This window comes from Macaca nemestrina, chromosome 1 (genome assembly GCF_043159975.1).
Source record: "Macaca nemestrina isolate mMacNem1 chromosome 1, mMacNem.hap1, whole genome shotgun sequence".
In the NCBI taxonomy this organism is placed as follows: Eukaryota; Metazoa; Chordata; class Mammalia; order Primates; family Cercopithecidae; genus Macaca; species Macaca nemestrina.
Window position 1 is genome coordinate 177,098,978 of NC_092125.1, and position 19,222 is coordinate 177,118,199.

The following is a 19,222-nucleotide window of genomic DNA, read 5'->3' on the forward strand; positions in this document are numbered from 1 at the left end:
TCCAACTTCTTGTCTGTTTGTGGTCTTCATCCACATAATCAGAACTGGAAACCCTCCCCAAGCCATAGGCAAAGAAAGAGGAAAAAGTATTTGGACTGTTCTCAGTTTAAAAGTGGGCAAAGGACTGACCAGATTTTCTTCCCTTGCCTTCTCTGTGAGGCTTTCTTCCCCTGCCTTCTCTGTGAGGCTTTCTTCCCTTCTCTTTTTAACATTCATTGAGTGTCCTCAGTGTGCCCCGGACTCTATGCTGACATTACTCAGTGCTATTGCCTTGACTTTTTTCTCAACTGATTTTGATGATATGTGTCTTCCCCTACTGGATTGTAAGCTTCTTGAGGGCAGGGTCTGGGTCATCTTTGTATTCCTTGTAACTTAATATATGTAGTTAAGACTCAATAAATATTTGTTGAATGAATGAATGAATGGATGCTTTAGTTTTTATATAATCCCAACCATGCTAAAGTTAGATTTCATTCTTCCCATTAAACAGTTGAGAAAGGGAGTTTTGGAGACGTGAAATAACTTAAGTAGTAGGGAGCAGAGTCGAGATCATTAACCCAGTTCTGTCTAACTCCAAAACTCTTTTATATGTGTTTTATTGTCCATAGAAACATATGCTTTACAGGCCTATCATGTGAACACTATTAAATATAGAAGCTGGAGGCCTAAGAGTGGAGTGCAAATGTAGGGAACTTGGGGTCTGTTCCCTTCCTGAGTTTATTAGCAACACTTTGGCTCCTAGGCACCAGAGCGACTGCAGCTCAACTTTTAAATCTCAATATGTGGAACTTTAAAAGCAGACTATTAATAATATCATACTGCTGGCTTCTCAGCTACTTTTCATAGCCAACTGGGTTGCATTTCAAAATGTTTAGGCAGTGGCACGAAGATGGTTCGGCACCATATGGTATCTCTCCCCGGCCCCTAAACCCTAAAGATCATTTCTAAGCCAGAACATTTATCCACTGCCTTTCCCTGCCCCCTCTCCTCCATTGCAGAGACAAAGTTTTAAAACCTAATGGCTATTGCCTGTCAGGGCCCCTCTGTGTTTACTTTGAGAAGGTCAGGCACAATACTGTGGTGTGTTGCTGTTCTTTCTTTTCAAAGCACCAGTATGAATTTGATAAAGTAAATTGTTGTTCTAGCAGGAAGCAGTTAGGGGTCACAAAATAAATAGCCATAGAATTCAAATAAATCCAAAGAATAAAACCAAATAAATCCATGTGTTTATGCACAGTGATACATAAATACACTTTTTAGAAAGTGAGCATTTTTATCACTGCCGGTCTGAACCAAAGTAATTGAAAAATTGTGGAGTTCATGGTACTTTTTTTTTTTTAGAGGTGGTCTGGGACTTTAACCAACATGACATGAATTTAATTCTTTTTGAAAAACATGAAAAATGGGATTTTATCTTTTAAACAACTGTTTATGTTGGGATTTTTCAGCTAATGAAATTCACATTTGGATGAAATCAATTTGCAAAGTTAAATTAGAGATTTCAGCATTTGGAGGTGGACTAAGAGATCCTGAATGAGCTCAGTATTCTCTCTGAGTCTCTGTTCCCTCCACTTGAAGGTGGGTGATAGTGCTTAAATAATACTTCAATGCAAAAATGGATATAAAGAACCCAACACATTGTGAGTGTGCATTCAATAGTGGCTGTATTCGCCACTGTTTTGTTTTGTTTTTTACAGTCCAGAAGTCTTTTATTTATTTTATTTTTTTAACACCTACTATACCATGAATTCATAGGGAATATGTTCCAGCAGCAGGCTTCTTCCCATTGGTTCTCACAAAGTGTGCTTCTCTCGGTAGAGCAGGCTGGCGCTTCAGTTGAACTCTTTGGCTTCTTTCTTTTTCTGATCATTTTCCTTCATGTTTTTTAGGAAGTGCTTGAAGTGCTTAATGTGCTCAGTAGGCACATTAATTCTCTTGGCAATAATCTTGCCCTTAACTTGTTTGTTTACAACAATGCCAACGGCATGCTAGGGAACGCTGCAGACTCTTCTAGTTTAGCCATGGTAACACTTGTGGGGCATTCTTTTTAGAACAGTACCCATTCCCTTAGATGTCTACAACATCGCCTTTATCACAGATTTTCATATACATGGCCAAAGAAACAACCCCGTATTTTCTAAAAGGCCTAGAGAACATCTGTTGGGTGCCTCTCCTCTTTCCCTTTGTGTTCGTCATTTTGGTGAATTACTGGAAGATGGCAGTTCCGGCTGAAAGGCCACTGTGTTTCTGGTAGTCTTCCCTAGTTCCAAGATTTGTAAAAGAGCTAGTCATTTTACTTTGCGAAGTGTCACTGGAGCTTGGTATTGCAGTTAGGTAGTTTGGGAGGAAGAGGTATTTTGGTCTAAGAGAACAGCATGAATTCAGTCTCTGTGTACTGGTTTCTTGGAGGCTTACTGAAGAGGAGCAGCAGAGCATGAAGCTGGAGAGATGTCCAGGTCATGGGAACTCCTAAAGTCATACTTAGAGGCTTTATTTCACCCTGTGTCATGGGGCGCCGTTGAAGAGGCTTTAGCAAGGCTTTGACATGCTCATGGTCCAAGCCCTTCAGGAAGCAAACTGGTGGCTATCTGTAGAAGGGAATGGGGGCCATGAGCCTGATTAGGAGGCTCTTGTAGCATCCAAACGAGAGTTATCATGGGCCTTTGCTTTTTGAGTCAGGGTTTTGAGGGACTTTTCTTGGCAGGTGATGGAATCCATTTGTCATGACCTTTGAGAGAATAGTCTGAACTGGTCACTGATAACCAGCAGCAGCTGCAAGAGCCACTTGGTGCTCCTGGGTGCCCTGGGCCCTCTATCCAGGTCTGCAGGCAGCAGGGCCAAGCTCAGCTCTGCTCGCTCTTATTGGTAGTTCTTTGAACAGTGAAAGAAAAGCCTGGGAAAATGGCATTCATGAAGCAGCTACTTTGTGCCAGGCACTGTGCTAGAGGTTGTGTGTGCATTGATCTCCTTTAGTCATCACCACAACTCATTTTACTGTGGGAAAAAACTGGGACTCAGGGAAATGGAGTGGGAACTAGAGGTCAAATCACTTAAGAAGTGGTGGATCTGGGGTTCACATCCAGATTTTTTGACTCCAAGGCCTTCACTACCCCAGGCAGCACAGTCTTAGTGAACTTCTCAAAGGGGAAGTGGTTGAGAGCTAAGAAATGAATGCACTTGGAGGCATAAATCATTAGATTTGGGGCTATATTAGTAAATGTTACGATTTGGGCTTTAATTTTAGCAGGGTATCGTAGAACTGTGGGAAAAGCCCTGCTCTGGCTCCTTCACTGCCTACCTCCAAGCTCTTGGGGAAGAGAAGAGGATAATGCCTCTCTCCTCATAGGGGTGTGGAAAGGAGGAATGGCGATGTGCATAGCAAAAGCTCTCTCTAGGCTGTAGATCTCTACAAATGGAAGGAAAGATTAGCACTCTCAGTGATATTTAGGATGGTCTTTGCTTGAGGTTCCTCTTTGGCACTGATGTTTTCCCCTTCCTTTTTTTTTCTCTCCTGGTATATGCTGTGGGTCCACCTGGACCAGCGGGCCTCCCCTTCCTTATCATCGAGACAAGCACCATCAAGCCTTACCACCGAGGGTTTTACTGCAATGATGAGAGCATCAAGTACCCACTGAAAACTGGTGAGACAATAAATGACGCTGTGCTCTGCGCCGTGGGGATCGTCATTGCCATCCTCGCGGTAAGTGTCCAGACTCTGCTGTGGTGGATCCTGTCTGACTTCTCCCTGTGTTGTCATATTACAGAATGTCTGAGCCAACAGAGATTTATACCAAGTAGCAGCCAACTTTCTCTGGCCTGTATTTAGCCAAGAAGCAAGGTAGTTAATCCTAAGAACAGTAAATGTAAAATAAGTGCTAACACCCCCATTATACAGATGTGAGAGTTAAGACATACTCAAAGTCTACAGCTACAGAAAATTTGGGTTCAGCCTGTGCCCGGCTGATTTCAAAGAGACTTACAGTTCAGGAAGGCTAACCTGTCCAAATGAACTGCTCAAGGGGATAGGCAGTTAGCTTATCTTGCCTACTCTGGATCAAATGTAAGCTGCTGATGTTACGGGTACCACATTTCATGTAGTTTTCTTTTGACTTGCCTACTCTGGAGGTTGGTTGTAAACTTTGAGACCCCTCTTTGTTTTTTAATAACATCATAAACCAGGCACACAATCAACAGCTTGAATTTGGGGAGGGGGAAGGGAGGCTAGTAGAATTCTTTCCAGCCTTTAAAAGAAAAACAGTTCGTTTGGCAACTGTAGTAGTTTCTTAAAGGTGGACTAAGGATCTTTGTGTTCAAAAACTGAAAAATGAAAGGTCTAGTTTTCCCATGTGCTCCAAATTGACAGTTGTGGGTTTCAGTTTCTAGGAAGAATGGCTTTCCCTGAAAAAGGTGTTTGTCAGGGAAGGCAAATAATTGCACAGTATCATGTACTGAGGTTTGAACAGGTGTTTTTGAAAGTTAGAGGATCAGTTAATTGAACACTTCAAAGGAGCCCACTATACCCAAGAGTGTGGTGAGATAAGAAAAGCACAGGGACAGGAATGTCACATGCTCGTCACTCTCTGTGGCATTATTCCCAGCTTGCCTAGTGGGCTGCTCCCAGGCACAGGGCAGTGGAAAGAGACACTCCTCAGAGCCTCTCCTAGCTATGTGAATTAGGTGGATCTTTGATTTCTTTAACCCTCAATTTCCTCATCTGTAAAACGAGATTGCTGTTTGGATTCCCTCAAGGGGATCGCTGTAAGAATCAAATGAATGCCATAAGACCTGGAATTGCACTTTGCAGCAGTGGGCTCACTGGAACATTCAGAGTCTTTTAGTTGGGAATGGTTCTGGTTTTCTCACCAGGCCCCAGGATGGGCAAAGGAAAATGCTAAAGTAACTTCTTTAGAGTTCACGTGTCTCCTCCCATCTTTCCTTCCCCCAAGCAGAGCTTCAGGTCAGCAGCTCTTTGCTTGCTGCTTGCCAAGGCCTGTCCCTTTCTCCTTAAGGGATGTCACCTTTTCTTAGAAAAAATGTGCTTTTGAGAGCTTCACTGTGGCTTGCCCTTTCCTTGTTTCATGTTGATATTTTAATTACGATGTTTCCTGACCTCCCAGGTTTTCTTGAAACAGTCATGTGCTGTGGCCTTGTTATACAATGAGCAACAGCATTGCTTCCCCAACCCATACAATGGCAGCAAAATGGATTAGATAGTGCTTTCCTATAGTTCCAGAGAAACATAAGCCAAGAAATTACTGCAATAATTGTTATCGCTTGTCCAGTGCAACTGTATATGGGAGATACACTTGAACAATGTGGATGCATTTCACCCTTGAAGAAACCCCAAGAGCTAGGTATTCTTGTGGTTTTCAGTTTAGCACAGGGTTAAAGGCACATGCCCTGGTTCAGACCTGAACCCATCTGCTGTGGACCATGTGGCAAATTACCTTTATGGCGCCCTGCCTCGGAAATACATCTGTTACATGGAGATACTATGTCTACTTACTAAGGTTTTGAGAATTAAATGAGCTAATGTATATAAAGTAATTCAGTGCTTGGCACATACGGTATGCCCAGTAAATGTTAACTATTTTTATTCTAAATGAGTAAACAGAGTCAAAAAATGGTGAAGTGACAGCCAAACATTATATCTGGCAAAAATATAGTAAGGAGGCCGGGCATGGTGGCTCAAGCCTGTAATCCCAGCACTTTGGGAGGCCGAGACGGGTGGATCACAAGGTCAGATAGAGACCATCCTGGCTAACACGGTGAAACCCCGTCTCTACTAAAAAAATACAAAAAACTAGCCTGGCGTGGTGGTGGGTGCCTGTAGCCCCAGCTACTTGGGAGGCTGAGGCAGGAGAATGGCGTGAACCCGGGAGGCGGAGCTTGCAGTGAGCTGAGATCCGGCCACTGCACTCCAGCCTGGGCGACAGAGCGAGACTCCGTCTAAAAAAAAAAAAAAAAAAAAAAAAACAGTAAGGAAAGGAACCCCAGCTTTAGCTACACATCCCCCACTCTTTTCTTATAGTGATTTAATTAGAACCCAGGTCTCTTGACTCTCACTCCTCTTTGCAATTTGGATGGTCTCCACAACAAAGGAATGGAATGGCAGTGGAGGAGACCAGTGTGGTTTAGAGATGCAAATCATCAGGCGTTATGGAGAAAGCAAACACCTTTCAATGGCAGGAGATATGGAAAAACCTAGTCATGTTGACCTCTTTTTCAGATGTATCTCAGATTCTGGAATTATAGCATAATAGGAATTCCTTCCAAATCCACAAAGCAATGGTTCCTATCCCTGCCTTGCAAAGGCTTAATGACTCTAGCAGCAGTAAGACTAGGAGCAAACAGTAAAATATCATCTCCTATCTCTCAGTTTTGTCTTGCACTGTATTACAAAGAGCATCATGGGCAAAGATTTAAAATGGGAAGAAATGCTAAGTATTCATTTTAAATATACATGGGCTCAGTGCTTGCCTCGCTCAGACCCTAAAAGGGGTTTATACAGAGTCTTAATATCTAATAATTGATGTATGGTTGAGTCATAGATGAATCCCCTCTCTCCCTAGCCATAAAAATGCTACCCCACTTGAATCTGACTTCTGTAATAATATTCCTAACTAGAGAAAAAGTCAAACTTAGGCATCATCTGACTTAGGTTCATGTCCCAACTTCCGTGCTTACTCGTTCTGTGACTTACCCTTCAACCTCAGGAGAGCCATTGAACCCCTTGGAGCTATACTTTGCTTCTCTATAAATTGGTCACAATAGTTCACCAATGCTATAGGCTTGTTTTGGTTGTCAAATCATGTGATATTATGTGTGTGATAAGTGAGAATCATCCTTCATATTTCTGTAGTGTTGTACAGTTTACAGCATGGCTTTTATGTGCACACTCTTCTTTGCACCTGGTAGTAATCCTGGGAGGTTGATTCTTACAGCTAAGTCAACCGGGGCTCAAGGATATTAAGTGAGTCTCTCATAACTAAGTAGTGGCATGGCCAGACCAGGAGTCCTCTGATTCCTGCTGCTGTCTTCTGCAGCCTACCCTCCTTCCACAAGTACTTATCAAGTGCCTATGATGTGTCAGGTACTGGGGACACAGTGGTGAACCTCAGCCCAACCAGCTGCATGTTGTCTCTGGTCATGAAACTCAGCAGCTACCCCACCTCGAACAGCAAATAACACCTTTAATACATACTGTCATAGGCCGAGCGCAGTGGCTCATGCCTATAATCCCAGCACTCTGGGAGACCAAGGTAGGTGGATCACTTGAAGTCAGGAGTCTGAGACCAGTCTGGTCAACATGGTGAAACTCGGTCTCTACTAAAAGTTTCAAAATTAGCTGGGCTTCATGGCACGTGCCTGTAGTTCCAGCTGCTTGGGAAGCTGAGGCAGGAGAATCGCTTGAATCCAGGAGGTGGATGTTGCAGTGAGCGGAGATCGTGCCACTGCACTCCAGCTTGGGTGACAGGGCAAGACTCCGTATCAAAAAAAAAAAAAAAAAAAAAAAAAAAGCTACATAATAGGTTGCTGGAAGACAGGGGCCAGGCCTTTTCCTCTGGGCACATGGTAGGTACTTAATAAACACCAGGCAGACATTTCTCCAGGAAGCATTCCTTAGCTGTCTCCTCTCCTACCTTCCAAAGGTCACAGAGAACCCTGGGCTTACCTCTGTGGCTGCAGTCACTGTGCTGATTCTCATGTCTGTTTACTTGTCTATTTCTTGGCTATCCTGTTAGCTGCATGGGGGAGCAACAGATCTGATTTGATTTGGTATTGCTAGTGTAAGACATAGACCTTGGTGCTCAATATATGCTTGTGAAAAATCACTGAAGAAGTCATAAACAGGGGGCAGAAAATCAAAAGCATTAGGTCAAAAGATATCAGAGGATTCACGGAGCAGGGAAAAATGTCCTGTTTTCTTCCTTAAAATCTCAACTATGCTCCAGGAGGCACACGGGAACACACTCTGTACCACATGCAGATTTCTTGCTGGAGAGACAAGAAGAAGAGCTTAGTACCTGCAAGACTTGTTTATTCAGTATCAGGCTTCAGTTTGCCCACATCTGGACTTCATTAGTTCCTCCCCACCCCTCCATCTCCCTTTATCTGCAAGAGCCCTGCCAAGAAAACAAGGTTCCCCAACATTGCCTCCTCATTAAAGACTAGTCGAATTTTCAACTCTGAAAAATGTGCAGTTGTGCTGGCCCAGTGGTGCGTTAGTGGGAGACCCAGTCCCCCAGTTTACAATCCTCTACATCTGTGCAATTACCAAGACCACCAACAGAGAGAGGCCACATTAATCCTTCAACTGTGTTGTCCCCTGATCAGATGGCTACGGAGTTCTTCTGAGACCTTATTATCCCTGGGGGAACAGTGGGAGGGGGCATCTATTTGTGATTTAACGAACCCAGGCATGGAGATTGCACTAAATTTTCATTTGTTCCCTTTCTCCACCACCCGCACTCACTCTCATGTCCTGGAAGAAGTGAGAACAGCAGCAATTCTTCCTTAGTTAGGTACAGCTCTTAGGGATTCATGACTATTTGAAAAACTAATACAAAGGTGATGATATTGTCCATTTGAAGTGATAAAGCTTAGGAGGCCGAGAAATACTTTCTGTGAGGGGCAGTGTGTGTTGGGGATGGGGTGGAGAATCAGATAACATTTATGAGCTATTTAATGGACCGGAAACTCATGTCTTATCTTAAATCCTCTTCAACAGCTGTGTGAGGTTGCTATTATTTACCGCATTTGACAAATGAGGGAGGACACTGAGGCTTATAAGGGTGAAGTGACTAGCCTGAGGTTACTCTGCTTAGTGAATGGGGGAACACGAATTAAAACCTAAGTCTGGCTTTCAAGCCTAAGTGCTTTAACAGATGCTAATGACGGCCCACTCTGGTCAGTGCTAAGTAGAGTGCTCTTTATTTAGTTAGCTATAAAAGCTTTTAGTTACTGGGCTTGGAGAGCTAAATGTATGGAGGAAGATAAAACATCTAGAACACTGGGCAGATGACTGCCTAAGATTGACAGTGTGCATCAATGGTTTGAAGAGATGGTGATCACCTGTTGTGTGTAGGTAGGTACAGGGTGATACCTCCCTTATAACAAGCAGCTTTGTGATAGGCACCTTGGCCTATAAGCTGATGTGTAAAATACAAATCTTGCCTTTGGATCTTACAGTTTAAAGGGAATTCAAGGCAAGTACAAGACTGACTATAGGATTAGACCCTCAAGGAAAGGAAATAATTAGTCTGAAAATAAGAAGAGAGTCAGGGCAGTGCATGGTGGTGGCTGCTAGGGAGGGGAGAGCTTCAAGGACAAAACATGTCAAATGCTGCAGATGTCTGAGGCCTAAATAAAGTGCTGTGGGAGTTCAGAGGAAGAGCACTTAAGGCTAACGCTTATGCCAAGACTTCATCATCATCAGCAGCATTCACCAAGCACTTGTCCCATATAATTTTCACCACAACCCTGCTTCTGATACTGTCATAATCTTCATTTTTAGAGATGAGGAAACTGAGACTTAGAGAGAGCTCAGTTGTACAAGACTCAAGTCAAAGAGCCAAACTCTAACCCAGGACACTAGTTGGCACTTGAGCTCTACTTTAAGGCATAAGTGGGATTTTCATCAGAGAACCTGACCTGGGCAGAAGGCGTTGCTTCAGCAATGTTAGAGACTTCAAAACAATGAAGTGTTTTCAGGGAATGTAGAGCAGACCTGTTTGGCTGAATGAATGGAATATAAGGAAGTAGACAAGGTTACAGTAAAAAAAGAAGATTGTGGCAAGATTGTGAAGATCCTTGAATGCTGAGGAATTTTTACTCTGGCTAATTGGCTAGAGGTTGGTGAGAGTATTTTAAGTGAGCTTGGTCAATTTTCTAATCAAGGTAAGGATGAGGCCTGAACCACAGTGGTGGCCATGCAAGGGGAATAGAGAGAAAAAGATAGATGCAAGAGACCTTGCAAAAGCCAGATGGACAAAGGGATGAGAGAGAGGAAGGAGTCTAAGATTGCACATCTTTGTCAGTCATATGCTTGGTGGCACCTTGAGCAGAAATAGAGGGAAGACAAGTGAAGTTTGGGATAGGAGTGGGAATGGGTGTGACTTTAGACTTGGTTAATTTGAAATGCTAATAACATCTCTAGTTGGGAAGAGTTAGCAGAAGACTGGAATTGGGCCAATTAGGGGAAAAGGGTAGGCTGAAACGAGAGAGAGAGAGAGAGAGAGAGAGAGAGAGAGAGAGAGAGAGAGAGAGATGGCCTTTTGAAGGTCATCTTCACAGAGCTAATAATTGAAGCTATTGAAGCAGCTGAGATCACAGCAGAACGCCAGGAACAAAGTCCTAGGGAAGACCCACATTTATTTAGAAGTAGTAACAAAAGCATGCTGGTGTGATATTCAGGAAGCCTAGGACATTCAAGGTAAAAAAAAGAGTAAGAGGTTTCAGTAGGCAATGCTGCAGAAAGAACAGCCAGGAGATTCTTGCCTGAACTGGCAGAGTTGGGCAGTCAGGAGGCCCATGACTCTGAGTCCCTGACTTTTGGGAAAATAATGATGCTTTATGCTTCAGACTCTCTTCTTCATGAGACTTATAGGCACAGGGCAGCCACTGCTAATTTCAACCATAAATAGCTTCTGTAGCCCCTCTCTGGCCTCTTTGCTGTCTTTATTCTAGATATTGGAGTTCTGACTTACCCATAAAACCCAGAAATTACACTGGTATCTTTGGACAGATCTCTGTCTTCATTACCTTTCCCAGATGGTGAGGCACTGATCTCCTGAAAAAGGCTGAAAATGGTAACCAAGTGACAGAAGAATCAGAGAATAAATTTCTAATCAACTATTTCTAGTTACTTAAGATGCCTCACTTTATTGCAGTAGATGGAGCAATCAGCTCCAGAGAAAATACAGCCATACATCGGTCTCCATCCTTAGAAACAGGACCCAAATACATTATATTTTTCCTTTCCTTTGGGACTGAGAACTAAAGTGAGAGATGTTATTCTCCCTTCATGATTCTCCATCATCAATGGTTTGTTGAATTAATCTTTTCTGGGCGAAAGAAGTTCATCAATTCATGTAACCGAGATGTAAAAGAACAACTTGACCCTCTGTGGCTACCAGGAACTTAGAGGTGCAGGTGCCTTTCAAGATGGCAGGCGCTTAGTGGGCGTTCTGTGAACATCTGTCTCTCTGGAGACATACATGCTACCACCTAGTAGGACTTCTAAGAGAAGGCCAACTCGATGTCATTGGGATCAGCACAGGAATTAGAATGAGGAAGTCCCAGCTGCAGTGATGGTCTTCCTGCTGTCTCATTTTTATCAAGAGTGATTCACTGCCCTCTCTGGCCTTCATCATACTCATTTATATAAGTGTTGGTAATAATTTAGTAATTCATATGGTGTTGTGAGAAGCAAACAGTATAGTGGATGTGAAAGTACTTTGTAAGCTGTAAAGTACTAAGCAAATATTATTAAAGCAGATCAGAGTATAGGAAAGTTTGTCCTTCAGACTCAGCAGTGGAAGATGAGTTCTCAGTCTCTGAAAGAGATTGTTAGGCTGCTGTGCAAAGATACTACTCTTCTTGCGATAGTTTATAAATACAGTGGAATGTTAAAAATAACACAAAACAGTAGAGTAGGGTTGTCCCTTCTGCTCTGGGTTTAGACTTTGCTTCTGTCTTGATCAGCTGAAAAAGACATACTAGATGAAATGATCAGAAGCAATGTCATCTGTACACACATTTTCTGGTCCTACCCTGGAGGGGTGGTAGTTCCAAACTCTTCAGTTAGGTATGGTATCGTCCAGGGAGCTCTTGGAAGAGATATTCTCTACAAAACATGTTTTTTATTTGTTTGTTTGTTCGTTGTCTTCTCCAATGGAGGGAATAAAAAAGTTAACTTTTGTGGGGCTCTCCTGCTAGGTGCCAGGTGATTGACATATCACCTTATCTAATTCCCTGGCAATCCTGCCGGGTAGATATTATTAACCTTACTTTATAGATGAGGACACCTAAGCCCAGAGAGGTAAAGTCACATGCCTAAGGTAATGGACAAGATTCAGACAGGTTTTTCTGGCTACAACGTTGTTGCTTCTTTCACCACCTCATGCGCTATCATTTCCCAAAAGTCTATCCTAATTTTTCTTCATATTTCCTCTCCGTAACAGTTAAATATTTGTAAATATGTGGGCAGTTGAGGTCTTTTTCACCAGAGAAGACAGGAAGAGGAGCTGTCTTGCAGTTGGAGCCAACCTGTCTCCAAACTGCAGCCCTTCTCAGGCAAGGACTGATCCCTTTCTGTCCCCTTGTAGCTTAATTGCAATGCTTTCCCATTTTATTAGTTTCCAGATTCTGTGCCAAGTGCTTTAAAAGGCAGGTAGGGGAGAATTCTCTGCTTGCCTGGCAGCCTGCCATCACCCCCAGAATCTGTTGCTTGCTGTTTCAGAAAGGGATCAACATTGAAGGCATTTTTCTCAGCAGTGAAATTTACATATCAGAACCTTGCTGACTGAGGCAGAAATGAGGGCTCTGGGGGCAGGAGTCTGGGAGTGGGGACTGAGTCTTTGTAGGGGGAGGGGGAGGGAAGAGCTTATTTTATTACCCAGGAATAAAAACATTGTGAGTAATGAATAAAGTCCGAAAGCAGTAAATCTGGGACTCCAGAGTTAGGTGTGTAACGTGTCGGAGAACAATTTAAGCCTTCGCCTCGTCTGTGGAGGTGAGGTATTCAGGCTGCCTTTCACAGCCCAAATTTCATTAAATAGACTTTTAAGGGTTAGGATTACAAGAAGCCAAGTCCGGCTGGTTCATAATGATGATTTATGGCTGTGTTGTCGACTCCTCGACCCTTCTATACAAGGGGATAGAGAAAATGCATAATTTGTTGCTCATTCACTCTAAAATCTGTCAAGGCTGCCCCAAAAGCCATGTGGTCCTGGAGTCATGTGTCTGCTAAATGGCTTCAGCCTGACCCTCTCCTTAAAAATCTGCAATTGCTCTCCTACGGTGGAAATTGGTTTTAATAACAATAGAAATAATAAAATTATCTCAATGTAGCCTGCTGTGGGTCTTTGAGCTTAAGTCAGAATACCTGGGCTCTGCTCTTAACTCTGTCACTTACTGGCCTCAAATCCTTCAGAAAAGTCACTATCTCCCAGAGCCTTAGTATCTCCCTCCATAGAATGGAATATCTTCTTCACAGAGATTAAATGAAACTACAGTACAAAATAAATGTAGGAGATGGCTGCTGTTAACATTATTATTAAGAATTTGAGGTACTCCAAAATGTTCTTTTCATCTGCTTGTCTTCCCATGAGTGAAGGAAACATTTCACCTTGCAATTTACTATCTTAAGACTGACACTAAAAATGGAAGTTTTAGAGATGGGACATTAGAGCTGAAAAGAATCCCTGAATTGTAGTCAAACCCTGTCTCCCTGAAAGTGACTAGAGCACAAAGGTGACTCATCTGAGATTAATCAGTAAATTCATGCAAGAGATGCTAATTTGTAGTGGAAACTCACATGTTCTTTCTCAGCATCAAACAGGAAATTGTGTTGACTGATCCTCAGGCCACACCTGCTTAGAAACAGTTCCTTAATCTGTAGCAGTGCCTGGTTCAGAGAACCAGGGAGCAATCTGAGGTCAGGGATTTTGCCTGGGGCCTTGGTTCTGCTCCCTGCTTCTGGTGTCATCTCTGAGCAAGTAACTTTCCTCTGCTATTGCTTATTACCTGTGCTTGGTTGGCAGGCTAGTGGTGGATGGTGAACATAGCCCAGGAGAGTTGAGAATAAATGTCATTGCAGTTATGAAGTCATCAGTCAGTCTAGCACCCTCATTTTACAAATGCAGAAACCAATTTATCCTAATTTCACTAAACAAGTAGGGACTTGAACCTTGGCTACTTGACTCCTAGTTCAGTGCTCTTCCTGCTGCATAAAAAATCTCGTATGACTTATAAGTAAGGAAGAATAAAAAAGATTGTGGTAATAAACATCTGGAACTTGTTTGCCTGTGAGGTTACATAGGGTAAATGCATAAACAGGTTCAAAAGGGGAATTAGATCATGAATGGTAGGAAAGAATGCTGGGCAGGGAGTCAGTGCACCTGGGTTTAATCTTTAGATGGGAGCTCATTTGGACCTAAGTTTCTTCTAAATATAATGGTCCCTTTCATTAATGACTTGCCATGCTTCTCGGAGTTTAATCTCTGCAACGTGTTATCAAAGCATTCTTGGTAATGTTGAGGGGATCCTTCCAATTTTGTAATAAGGCAACTTTGAGGACTACCGTCCTGCTCCCTTTCATTCATTTGTTCCTTCAACTTATAGTCTTTGAGCATCTATGCAGGGTCACATACTAGTTTTACTCTCTCAGGAAACGGCTATGCCAAGATGCTGGCTAAAGTAGCCTTTGACTGTGTTCCTCTAATACAGAATTGTACTCAATATGATCTGGGAAAACGAAATGTAGCTCTTATATATAAAGCATTTATAAACACAGAGTCACTGTGTCAATGTTGGCAGTGATAGTAGCTGTTCTCGCTGCTGCACCTGTTTGTCCCTGGGCCCAGCTGGTGTTTCCTTCCTACATGGTCGTCCTTCCCCAGACTTTGGAGCCCTTGAGGATCTTGGTCAGACCTCATGCCTTGATGCTTTCCTCCACTGTAAAAGAATATTGGGAGCCTTTGCAAAGGAGTGTCCAGATATGCCAGACTATTGCTTCCCTTGTGGTTGTGCACATGCCCTCTTCCCTCTGAAAGGGCAAGTGTAGCTCATCATCCTGCCCTGGGAGGAAGTGTGAAGGGACTTTTGTGGTGAGTGATGAGTTGACCATCACTGTCTCTGGGCTGTGGTTACAAGCAGGAAGTGCCCATGGCTGGGCTGTGGAGTTAAGACAAAGGCAGCAGGGTGTGTGGTTGTACACATCATAGGCATTTACCTTATAGAACATCAGCTGTCCCCCATCCTTAATGTAAATGATGTCACTATATCTATCTTGAGCATCAGGATTTCATGACACAAAGAATCTAAAAGCAATGTCTGGCATATAATAGGTAATCTGTAATTGGTGGATTGTTTTCAGTAGTGATAAATCTCTACGCATCGTATCATAGATACAGTGTGAAAATCAAGAAGGATTTGAGAAGGGTCTTCAGGATCAGAGAAGACCACACAGGCTGACTGGAGGAAATTCACAAACACTGAAGGGCATCGTACTACAAGTTTCTTAGTTTTTAGACTGGTATTCTATTCATCACATTCTGCTTCTAAAAAGTAAAAGTATCATTCTCTATGGTCTAGGTCATTTCCCATTCATGTTATCCTATTTGAACCAACAGCTGCAAAGGTGAGCAGCCTCCTTTTATGGAGCGGGAGGCCGAAGCTTGGAGGGCATAGATTATTGCTGAAGGATACCAGATTGGTGGTAGAGTCTGGATTCCCCAGGACTTAACCGTGGTATATCCACCTCTTCATACAGAAACTCTCACCATGGCCAATGTCAGCACGAGGCTGAGGCCCTTACTAGAGTCAGGTCATTGTCTGTGATCCTTTACCCCAAATCCCAGAATCCCAAGATTTGCTCAGACCCTGTGACATCATAGCTACCCTTAACCTTGTCCTTGATTCTTCATTTAGTATTTCTTTTCTATAGTTAAGTTCTTGTCTCTCCCTTAAAAATATATATATATAGGGAGAGAGGGAGAGAGATACACACACACACATACGTATATGCATATAAATATATTATAAATATATTTGTATATTTTTGTTGTTACAAAGGTATTACATGGTCATGTAGGGCTTAAAACACCCAACTCTATTAGCACTTTGATCTTTCCTTCTGTGCATATTTGTGTCTGTATATTTCATAACTAGAAAATTAGGACACTCCTTTGCAAATATTGAATATTCTCTTATGTTGTTAAATATCCTTTACAGCATCAGTGTTAATGGTGAATCTTGATACCATCTAATTCCCCTATTGGATTCCTTTTAGATCATCACGGGGGAATTCTACCGGATCTATTACCTGAAGAAGTCGCGGTCGACGATTCAGAACCCCTACGTGGCAGCACTCTATAAGCAAGTGGGCTGCTTCCTCTTTGGCTGTGCCATCAGCCAGTCTTTCACAGACATTGCCAAAGTGTCCATAGGGCGCCTGCGTCCTCACTTCTTGAGTGTCTGCAACCCTGATTTCAGCCAGATCAACTGCTCTGAAGGCTACATTCAGAACTACAGATGCAGAGGTGATGATAGCAAAGTCCAGGAAGCCAGGTGAGACACCACCTCCCCATGGCCAGAGCCTGGACCCCTTTGATACAGTGCAGTTCAGTGAGCACTTACTAGCTGGTCCCTAGTTTAGATGGGTGAATAAGGCATAGTTCCTATTCTTGAGGAACTCATAGTCAGATGACTGAGACAGATATGTAAATCAATACTTCCAATATAGCATTGGTAAGTACATTCATTTATTCATTCTTTTGTTTATTCATGCATTCATGGGTGCCTGCTATGTTCCAGGCGTGGGTCCAAAGCACTGTGAAGGATGCAAAAGTGAACAGGGCATAGTGCCTACTCTCAAGGTTACAGTCTGGGGAGGGAAGACAGACAGACAAGTGTGTATCAGGGATGTGAATACGGCTGTTTCATGGCCCTCTCTTGCTCTTACAGGAAGTCCTTCTTCTCTGGCCATGCCTCCTTCTCCATGTACACTATGCTGTATTTGGTGGTAAGTACCCACCCTTTGATCTGAGTAGTGCTCAGTTCCAGCTTCCATCCCTTCTGATATCATAGCCCTCAAAATAGTTAGGAGCATGACATCACTGTGAAATCCTTGAAAAAGAGGTTAGCTAGAAAAGTTAGGTTTAATTCTGAGCTCTGCCACTGCCTTAGCAGAAGTTATTTTACTTTCCAGTTTTTTCCCCCCGTTTTTCAAATAAAAGTAGTATTTGCCATAGCTGCTTGATAAGCATTGTGGACGCATTTTGAAATTTTAAAGCAATAAAGACACTTGTATTAGGTTGGTGCAAGAGTAATTGAGGTTTTTGCCATTACAAAAACCCCTGGACTATATTACTTAAATGGCAAAAACCAATTACTCTTGCACCAACCTAAATATAACATTTTAGGGTACAAGCACTGTTTCTGAAAATCTGTTGCGGGAAAAGATTGCTAAGTAAGGCTCAGAGAATTAAAGTGAACTGCCAAAATGTACATAAACACCAGGACTGTTGCTAAAGCCCAAACCGTCTGATAAATTTTTTTGCAACGTTCACGTGTCAGTCGTCCGTATTCTACGGATGGAAGGGCTTTAAGGATTATCATTACCTAAGTATTTAGAATAATTTTGAGTTTTGCAAAATACTTCTGCTCCATGAGGACGCATGACTTCATAACAACACTGTGAAGTATAAAATCCATGCCCCATTTCTCAAATCCACAGATCAAGGCCCAGAGAGGATAAGCAGCATGTTTGAGTTCCTTCAACCAGTGGTGGAACGATGATTTGATTCTCATGTTGCTCTTCTCATGGCCATGTCGGCTCTGATTTCCTGGAGACGGTTGGGCAATGCAGGTGAAGTGCCCTGCTTGCCTCCAGCTGCCCGGCAGATAGAGAGCTAGTCTGTTTTTCTTTGTCAGTTACATGTGGGTTTCCCTGCCTTTCCTCTCCCCTTGAATGAGGTCCGTGTGTGCCAAGGCACTTCCTGCTTTCAGCCGCTTTGATGGAATTCAGAGTGAGAAGGTGCTGAGAGGTCAGACATAGCTCAGAGGAGCACAAACTGTTTGAAAAAAGAACATTTTGATTTCTACTTATTTAAAAAGCATAATTAGGAATTGGGAAAAACAACAGAAAGTTTGTTTGATTTATTTATCTTTTTCCCCTAATCCTTTCCAAGTTTAGAGGCCTCTCAACTAAGCCAACATTGGCTTCCCATTACCGAGGATGCAGAGCTGAAAGATGGGCCCCAACCTATGACAACATGAAACGTGGATGTTGTGTGTTCATGAATAACACTTCCCTCCATTCTTCATCTTTTTGTTTTTGTTTTGCTCTTAGAAAGGAAAATTTAGCAAAGATATTTAGGTTCCTGCTCCCTGTGTATATTTTACCCAGGGCTGGAAACAATTTTAAAAATGTAATTTCGGTGTTTTATAAAAGTGCTTAGAGGAACTGGGTATGTGTTCACTTTTTTCATATCCCTTCATTTTATTCCGAAAGAAAAATACTGGATTGTTTTGAAGCCAGCACTGTGCACTGTGGCCTTCACAGCTGCACAACAGGTGAAGATGCTGACACGCTTTGGATGCCTTTTGTGTGCCAGGCACCATATCTACTTACTCTGTGGCATTTTCTTTTCAGTGACCTGATGAGGTGTATTTTGATTATCCTATCCAATTTGAATCTAAGCAGTTTAGTAACAAAAATTCCACCATCAGTAAGAGGCAGAAAAGGTATTTGCAGGCCAGACTCCAACATTGTTATATGTTCTTTTTGTTGTACTGTGCTGCAAAACCCACAAACAAACAAAAACCAGACCTCTTCAGGATGAACTTAAGGAATATTTCCTTTTAACCCTAACTTAAATTTTGCCTGAAGGAGACCTGTCTCCTTTTGCTTTGATGGTTGAGATGTCCCCTCCCTCCCGTCCCCAACTCCGATTACCTCCTTACCAGCTAGAGATCTCTATGGGGATGATGGGTGAGATGTATATTTTGACTGAAGGTTTATTTGCATCCCTCAAAGGGAGGAAAAAGTTGTAGTTCTTCCATATTGCTGGAAGGAAGGAAGAGAAGGAGGGAAGGAGGAGGAAGGGAAGAGAGAGGGAAGAAGGAGAGCCTCCTTTGGCTGGGCACGGTGGCTTATACCTGTAATCTCAGCACTTTAAGAGGCCAAGGTGAGAGAATTCCTTGAGGCCAGCAGTTTGAGACAAGTCTGGACAACATAGGGAGACCGTGTCTCTTTAAAAAAGTAAACGACAAGAAGAAAGAGAGCCTCCTTAATCTATCCTCTTTTCAGCATAGTATTATATCCCTGACCTCCTACCCCACTGTGCACATACATTCTTCAGAACTCTTGTACAAACCCACATTCAACACTCACAACTCACATATACAACACATGTGTACACAGCTGTGTTTTTAGCTCTAAGGTTATCTTGCCCTAAAACAACCAGTGAAGATAAGGGCCAAAAGTAAGGATGGC

At 42.7% G+C, this 19,222-nt stretch overlaps 1 protein-coding gene across 1 annotated transcript in view; it reads left to right on the forward strand.

Moving 5' to 3' along the window:
- The window catches only part of LOC105495128 (phospholipid phosphatase 3), an 84,451-nt gene that overhangs the window by 38,123 nt on the left and 27,106 nt on the right, over positions 1-19,222 (forward strand). The window contains exons 2-4 of the mRNA XM_011764355.3: positions 3,543-3,700; positions 16,016-16,293; positions 16,690-16,747. Coding sequence (XP_011762657.1) covers positions 3,543-3,700; positions 16,016-16,293; positions 16,690-16,747 — 494 coding nt within the window. The remainder of the gene's footprint in view (positions 1-3,542; positions 3,701-16,015; positions 16,294-16,689; positions 16,748-19,222) is intronic.